Below are 8,722 nucleotides of genomic sequence, written 5' to 3' on the forward strand. Positions count from 1 at the left end.
AAATAAACCATTAATCCCAAATTTTTTGATGTGATAGCTTTTCAATGCAAATTTAAATATTAACATATTTATGTATTTTTACATTATACATATTTTAGTTTAAACAATATTATTATATGAATATATGTTAAATTAGGAATTCATATTCATACGATTTTATGATCATTGTTTATTTTGTTATAACAAAACAAAATTCTTTCATTGATCATAAAATTTTCAAAGTGAGATTTTTAATATTTTTAGTAATTTATATTCATTTTTAAAATCAAATATAACAGATAAGAAAAAAATCTAAATTTTCTTTATTAATATTGATGTGATTGTTTAACTTATTTTAATAATATAAAGTTAAACAAAAACTAGAGAGGATACAAAAATTGTTAACAAATCTTTATTATTCATTATCATTAATTTATATATATATATATATACTATTATTTATGAAGTGATTTTGCTTATGTGTCATGTTCTCCATGATTTTAGGTATTTAACTTATTATATAATTAAAAATAATTTTATATTAACAATATTAGATTATATTTTATATTACCTAATGATTATAAATTAATGTGATAATTTCTCAAAAAAATAGTTTTTTAGAAAAATAAGATAGTTCTCATATACTTATAAACGAATTTTATATTAATAATATTAGATCTTAAATATTTATATTACTTAATTGGTTATAAATTAATATGATAAATTATCAAAAATATTATTTTAAAAATAAGATAATTCTCATATAGATATTTTGTTATTATAATAACAAAATTCTAGATATTTTGTTATTATCTAGAAAATACAATTGCTTATGTGTCATGTTCTCCATGATTTTAGGTATTTAACTTATTATATAATTAAAAAGAATTTTATATTAACAATATTATTTTATATTTTATATTACCTAATGATTATAAATTAATGTGAAAAATTCCCAAAAAAATAGTTTTTTAGAAAAATAAGATAGTTCTCATATACTTATAAACGCGTTTTATATTACTAGTTACAATAAGCAGTCAAAGGCTGCCCAGCTGAAGAGCCAAACACAGAAGTTCTCTGAACTTTATATCCTCACAATCCAAGGATTTCAAAGATTTTTTTATTTACATTTAAAATTGTTACTCAAAGCTAGGATCGTGCAACAGCTACTAGCAATTCAATTATGTAACTCTGCCACAGTTCATCACTAAAAATTGTTCGAAGATGGCTCATAATAGATCTAAACTTTGTCTACCAGACTACCACATCCGAGATTTTGAGAAGATACATCTTCAACCCAGTTGAAATCGATTTAGGTGTTTGGGTTAAATATTTTGGAGTTTTAGGTTTCTCAATGTTATCTCAGTTTTGGATCGGTTTCTTTATCCATCTTGAACACCAATCTTTCTGTTTTTATTGATTTTATAAATACTATTATTGAATTTACATTACACATACACAAGAAACTCATGCATCAACTAAATTCCTATTGGATACTTGTAATTCATCTCTAACTGGACTATTGACTTCTATACTATGATGCACTTGAACCGGTTTGTACGTGTAAATCTTTGCACACCAAAGATAATACACGAGATTAACAACTTGTAATAAGGTGATTAACCAGTAAAAGTATTCAAGCTTTCCTCGGTTTAAATTGTTATCTGGTAACCAATTGCTCCCATCCGGTTTACCGCTGAATTTATGAACCAAAGTCACAAGCAAAGTGCTCACATAGTTCCCGATCGAAATCGCCATCCAAAAAAGCGCCATCGCTGTACTCCTCATACTCTCAGGCGCTTGGTCATAAAAAAACTCCATATGTCCAATTGACATGAAAGCCTCTGCAACTCCATGGAGACTGTACTGAGGTATCAACCAAAGAAACGAGATAGGAACCATTGTGTGTGGTTTATTCAAAAGGCCATGCTCGATAGCAACATGCTTGCGTTTGATCTCAACAAATCCAGCGACGAGAGTTGCAATGATCGAGATCACGAATCCAACTCCCATACGATGGAGGAATGTGATGCCTCGCTCGAGACCGGTGAATTTTCTTGCTATTTTTACCAAGAAGCGGTCGTAGAAGACAATAGTGGAGAGCATTGCAACGGTTGTAAAGACGGACATTGAACCGGCTGGAATTTGGAATGATTTGGTTAAGTGTCGATTTGTAGTTTTGGCTTGTTGAAGAGAGAATGTTCCTTGTTGAGCATATGCTGTGATTAGCAGGATTCCGGAGGCTCCAATTGGACCCATTCGGATCACAGATTTAAGCTCTTCGACACGGTGGACTGTGTTTAGTTTCCATAGGTTTGGGATTTCACCCGGTTTCAAATTATCTTCTTCAGTCACTATTGCTGCTTTGTCCAAGAAACTAAAAAGAATTAACATAAGAGATAGTAATTAGTAAACATAGCAAGCATAAACAACTAAAATACAAATTTTATTTGATCATAATGTATTAATAGACTATATATGTGAAATGCAATGATTTAGAGGATGTTGTTCCTTTGATTTTGAAATTTATATAGGATTTACAAAATCAAAGTTTCCTAGTTTTAAATCTAACATATAGCATTTTGTTTCATATTTATAGTTTTTCCTGGGATTCAGTATTTGTATTTTTAATAAAGAAATTCTCTAAATACATTGTGAAATCAAATCCATTAGTAAAATATATATGATTAAATAACACATGCTTTAAGTTATGATTTATAAATCATCAATAACAAATGATTTTAACATGTGTTTTAAAATCATAGAACGAGTACGATGGTAAAATTGAATAACGCATGGTTTAACTTATGCTCTGTCAATAAAATCTTCAATAACACATGATTTATTTTAAAAATCATAGAACGTACAACATCGAGTTAGTTTGAATTTCTAAATTCGTCAAAATACACAAACAAATAACTTATACTCAAACTAATGTTTTAGATCTTGAAAACTGAGCAACGCAAAAGAGTGACAAATGAACAATTAATTACTACTACTAATTATCAAATTATTACTATTTCAAGATGTTTATATTTTGAAAATTGAAAATTACTATTTTCTCCCTTTAAATTTAGTTGTCATTGTAAAATAAAATTCATAATATTTTATATTTTCAAAGTATAATTTATTGACTTTATATTCTAATTTTTTTCGGTTAAAATGTTGATTAGATGTGTTTATAATGATATTTTTATTTAGTAAATACATAAAATTAAATATTTTTTAATATGTGTATTTAAGTCGAAAACGACAATTAAAATGAAACGGACGAAGTACTAGTTATTTTAATATTACTATTTTCGAAATGTTTAGATTTTGAAATGAGAAATGATTATTAATTATATAACCATTACTATTTTAAAATTGGCTCCAATAAAAGTCCAATTGTTGCAGCATATATTATATGCCAAAACAATAATAATGACAACTTTGATGTGTTTGTCGTGGCCTGAACTATATTTTTGGAAATTTTAATTTTCAATGAAAATCACCGATTAGAAATTAAGATTTATTTCTTTTGTTAAAAAAAACTTTTGTTTTGTCCTGTTTCACCCAGTGGACAAGTTGTTGTACGATTACTCAATTGTTTACGTCACTATATTTGATTTACGCTTCAGGTCGTATCATTTTCTAGTTATATATTTAGATTTTCTACGAGTCCTCGTGACTATCTGGATATATAGTCATACGGATACTTAATCTGAAATAAATAATGCGATACTAATAAAGTGTTAGTTGATACTACTATATAAATTTAGGATCGAAACTATCAGTAGTATATTTTATGACTACTCTTCGTTTAAAGAAGTAGCTCTAGTTTTCTATATGTGAATTTCTATGCATTTATAAATAGAAATATAGAAACCGGAGAAGAAAAGTCATCAATATAGCCCTTTTTCAAAAAAAAAAAAGTCATCAATATAAATATTACCTCATGTGTTTGGTGTGTGTGAGTTTACCACCTAAGGAGATAGAAGCATCAATTTCATCGTTGGTATAGAGAAGTGTGGGATCAGAAACCATCCTCAGTTTCCTTTTGCGAAATGCTGAGACTGCGACTTGTATTAAACGGGTAAACGGACTACCGGATGGAATCAAATGACGGTAAAGCCGGAAACCGCCGACAAAAGCAATAACGGATAAGAACATAGCAACTGTCGGGATGCCTAAACCCAGACCCCACCCAACGTTATCTTGGATGTACACAAGAACTGTCACCGCCACTAAATGTGCTGCTCCCATGCAAAAATAGTACCTAATATTTCAAATCCATCAATAAACTTATAACTATTTCGGGTTATAACTTATAATATCTACATAGTTAACTAGAAAGAAAACTACTCTATCCATCAAACACATGATCATAATTCTTTTTTTGTGCACAAAACACATGCTTTTAATTCAAAATGCGACTTTTGAACATCTATATGATTACTTACTTTTTACTTAGAGACATTTAATTAAGAAATTTGTTTTATTGGTTTGCTTGTGATACATGCTCATCCTTTTTTTACATCATGGCAGAAATCTACGAAAGGAATCTAATAAGTTATTTATATGTATATAGGTATATCAAGAAAAGTATATAATAAGTACCAGTTGAAGTAGTTCCAGGTTTTGGTGGTTTGCTTAGGATCCGACTCGTCGAACTGATCCGCACCGAAAGCAACAACACATGGTCGTATCCCTCCCGACCCGAGAGCTCCAAGAAGAAGAGCTATGTAAAGTATACTTAACTGTGCTGTGTCTGCCACTACGCAAACCTCTTCACCTTTACATGGTGGTGGTCTTAGCGTTGGTATTATTGCTGATATTGTGAGTAGTGTCATCCCCTATTATTTTTTTTTTCAATTTACCATCTCTAAGTTAGAACAGTAAAATCGATGTAATACAGCAAAAAACGTTATTATAAAAAAATATTCAAGAAATTTTTGAATAAATTTATATATAAACGTACAATTTGGTAGATGATGGAAGCAATAGTGATGGTCCAAAAGCGGCCGGCGAAGGAGTCGGCGACAAAGGCACCGAGGAGAGGAGTGAGACTCGAAGTTCCCGAGAAGTTAGTGAGAGTATTGGCTGCTTTAGTTAAGGGAAGGTGAAGCTGTGTTGTTAGATAACTTATCATGTTTGCGTGAAACCCAATCACCGCCAGTTTCTCACATATCTCGTTAGCTGATAACATATAATCCATCGAATTATTAATTAGAAATTATCAGATTCATCACATAAAAAGCTCAAATAATAGTCATAATGGATCATACCGAAGATAAAAGGCATAGTAATCAATCCTCCTTTTGGTCGTCCTGGCCTCCCATGAAGCTGTTCTTCTTCATTATTGATCTTGTTCTTGCTCTTCTCCTCCATGTTCTTGATTGTTGCTTGTAATGATACTTAAGTATGTTTATGTATTTTTGTTTGTTGTAACTTGTAAGTGTTGAAGTTAGTGTTAACCAGGGGGGCTATATTTATAGGGTTTTTTGGTTTATAAATTACTGGGTGTTTTTGATAAAAAAAAAAAAAGAAGAAAAAAATTACTGGGTGCTTTTTTGTGGACAAAAATTACTGGGTGCTTTAGTGGCTTTGGTACGTTTGAGATCTATAAAGGAATACGACAGTGACGTCTACTGATTCACCTAAAAACAGTTGTTTGATTTCATGACCTTATGAACTAGTTTATTTTAGCATATTCTTAAGTTTTTTTTTGTTTTTGAAGAAAATCTTAAGTTTTTTTCGGCACAAATATGTTTTTTAGTGGAAAACATGGACTTAACTGAGGTTTAGAATGGTAAAAACAGTTCAAAATGTGGAGATCAAGCGGATCATGCATATCAAATAAGATAAGTGCAGATCAAGTAAATCAAGTAGGAAATAATAAAAATTACAATAAATATATATGTTTAAATAATAAAAATTACAATAAATATATCAAAACATATGGAAATATAATACATAAATAACATGTTACTACGGTTTTAAGAAAATCAAAATATGAATGACATTAGAATTTAACAAAATACATGTTACTGCAACTTTAACGAAATACATGTTTCTGCAATTTAAAATCAAAATATGAAAGGCATTAGAATTTAACCAAAATACATCTCTATTTCATTAATTAATATACATATTTAAACTATATTATTTTATATTTGCATAATACATATTATAATAAAACATGCATTATATAAAAATAATAATTTAAATAAATATAAAATATATGACGAAAAATAAGTGTACAATGAAAATATTTGTATTGTTAAAGTTATAAGTAAAATATAACAAAAATATGGCATATTTATAAAAGAAAATAAATAAATTTTAAAATTAAATGTTGATAACAAAAAAACATATGAACAAAACCAAATGTATAGTGAATGAGATTTACATGAAAATCTTCCATTTTCTCCAGATAATGTAAAAATAAGGGAATACGACATATTCCCACACCATAACTATCATATAGTAATAAATGTATCCAATTTTTTAACCTCGTCATAATTGCACACCATTTAAGTATAACAACCTATTTTTACACATGATAAAAATTTGAACCATGTTTCCACCTAAAATTTGAAAGACGAACTAATAACAACAAATAACGATTTAAAATTGGTTAATGCTACATAAACCCTAAATTTAATCAATGATTGGCTTATTTAAACCAGATAACGATCCGATTAGAAAATTTAAAGTAGATTAAATCAACTTAATATATCTAATAAACAGACACAAGATCCGGCTTAAAAAAATTCAAAACCGTAAAAATATTATTTTGATTAGGTTGTACCAATATCAACCGATACGAGCTGGTTTACTATTGGTTCGTATCATAAACCATTAAAACCAAGCTAAATCTTGGTCTGTGTGGAAACGAGTTTCAAATATTTATCGTGTGTAAAAATAGGTTGTTAAACTTAAATGGTGTAGAACTAAGGCGAAATTGAAAGACCGTGTACATTTGTTACTATATGATAGTTCTGGTGTGGAAATAAGTCATCTTACCTAAAAATAAATAGGGAACTACATGCATATTTTCTGCTAATTGCATTTTAGAAACTGAAAAATATGAATGTGATTTTTGTACGGAAGAACTGCATTTGTCCCGCTACACCATTCCAAGCCTAAGTAGTGTCACTAAACACATAATTTTCGAAGGTAAAAAATTGATTGAAATGTAAGGTCCATGATTTTCTAATGATTTACGATGAATCAATCATACAAGTTTTTGTTGTTATTGATTTTCTAATGTTATTGTTGTGTCTGTTCTTACATCTTCGTTCAGCCACATTTTCTCAGTTTTATATTATGTATATAATAATGTCTTTCAAGAAAAGTTTGTGCGGATCAACATCGTTAACACAAAATCCCATGTTTTGAGGTGTTTACATCATCACATCAACAATAAACTATTTGCGTTTCTTTCGACCAGTTGGACAAACTTGTGCTTTGATATAAAACAGTTATTTAAATTTTTGTGATAACGTATTCATTTAAATATTATATATAATTTAGAAATTCATCAATATTCATATGTGAAAATCATTTTAAATTAGTAGACAACTATTGTGTAAAGCTATAATATAGTATTAGTAAGTCTGTATAGTTTGATGTGTTTTTTTTTTCTTGGAGAACTTAGTTTGATGTGTTGATATGTCTTCTTCTATCCTGCAGAAACATGTCATTTGTGAAAGAGGAATTCCATACAAATAATGTAATTTTCGTAGCAAATAAGAATATAGCTACAATAGTTCCTATATAAGTGATGTGATTTTCGTAGCAAATTAAGTGATATTATTACTAGACATCAGATTAGGTTTACTGTTTATGCCTATATGTTTACGGTCAAATTAGAGTTAAGTTAGAGATGTATTTAGGATTCCTTTTATATTTATAGTCTTGTTCTCTTTCCATCACCATACTGTGTCTAAAAACTTTGTTTGATGTCTAGTAATAATATCGTTCGTAACCAAAACAACGCTACTGAAGACATAGATTAATGTGTTTTTTTCTCCTTATATTTTCTTGCCTATTATCCGTTTTCACATCCCTCATCATTGATAACAGATTAGTTTGAATATAATTTTTAAAAATAAAATTATATTCTAGTGCTAGTCTGTGTTGTAGTATATTCGCATGCGTCAGAAATAGATCCCAAGAGAGTAGTCAGAGTGATATAGGAGTTGCGGAATTAGATCATCCGAATGCATATCACATGGCATTGTGGGGACTTCCTTTTTGCACAGCCAAACCCATTCTCTAGTCCCATCCAGTGACTTCCACTTCCATACGACTTTTCTTTCTTCTTTTACTCTTCAAGAATAGCTTTATGTAAATGATTAGAAAAAAAAGTGTTGCAAAAAAGTGTTGCAAAAAATGATTAGAAAATATACATAATAAAAATTTAATACATCTCTCATGCTAATTTTATTATGTCTTTTTGTGCAACGTTAATTTATAATGTGTAAATGATTATTACAATACAATTTCATATTCTCCTCACGGATATCTGTGTTAAATTGTTTATCATACTGACATCAGAATATTAATGCTGTATCATTTGATTTTTGTTGATCATAGAGTAGTCAAACTGAAAAGAAAAATGGTTTGCTTTCTTAAGGGTGATGTCTCTTTCACCTAGAAACAAATTTAAATGTTGATATGATCATTTTATTTTATTGCATCGATTAATAACTTATGTTTGTCGTATATACGCATTTCTTCACATTTTGTGTTTTAT

The 8,722-nt window shown here is 28.9% G+C and overlaps 1 protein-coding gene across 1 annotated transcript; it reads right to left on the minus strand.

The window, feature by feature from the left end:
- Positions 1-900: 900 nt before the first annotated feature.
- LOC108840804 (protein NRT1/ PTR FAMILY 3.1) lies at positions 901-5,429 on the minus strand. Its single transcript, XM_018613624.2, has 5 exons — positions 5,247-5,429; positions 4,940-5,157; positions 4,579-4,814; positions 3,914-4,237; positions 901-2,356 (listed from the first exon to the last, which is right to left on the minus strand). The coding sequence occupies exons 1-5, from the start codon at positions 5,347-5,349 to the stop codon at positions 1,447-1,449; spliced, it is 1,791 nt and encodes a 596-aa protein (XP_018469126.1). The 5' UTR covers positions 5,350-5,429; the 3' UTR covers positions 901-1,446.
- Between the last annotated feature and the right edge of the window lie 3,293 nt (positions 5,430-8,722).

The sequence above is a fragment of the Raphanus sativus genome, chromosome 2 (assembly GCF_000801105.2).
Source record: "Raphanus sativus cultivar WK10039 chromosome 2, ASM80110v3, whole genome shotgun sequence".
NCBI lineage: Eukaryota > Viridiplantae > Streptophyta > Magnoliopsida > Brassicales > Brassicaceae > Raphanus > Raphanus sativus.

Bases quoted from the DNA above. Each gene is read 5' to 3' on its own strand.
- LOC108840804 (XM_018613624.2), bottom strand. From the start codon at position 5,349: ATGGAGGAGAAGAGCAAGAACAAGATCAATAATGAAGAAGAACAGCTT. The intron at 4,815-4,939 runs GTACGTTTATAT...AAAAAATAATAG, and splicing joins CTTCCATCATCTACCAAATT to GGGATGACACTACTCACAAT. The intron at 2,357-3,913 runs GTAATATTTATA...AATTCTTTTTAG, and splicing joins ACACACACCAAACACATGAG to TTTCTTGGACAAAGCAGCAA.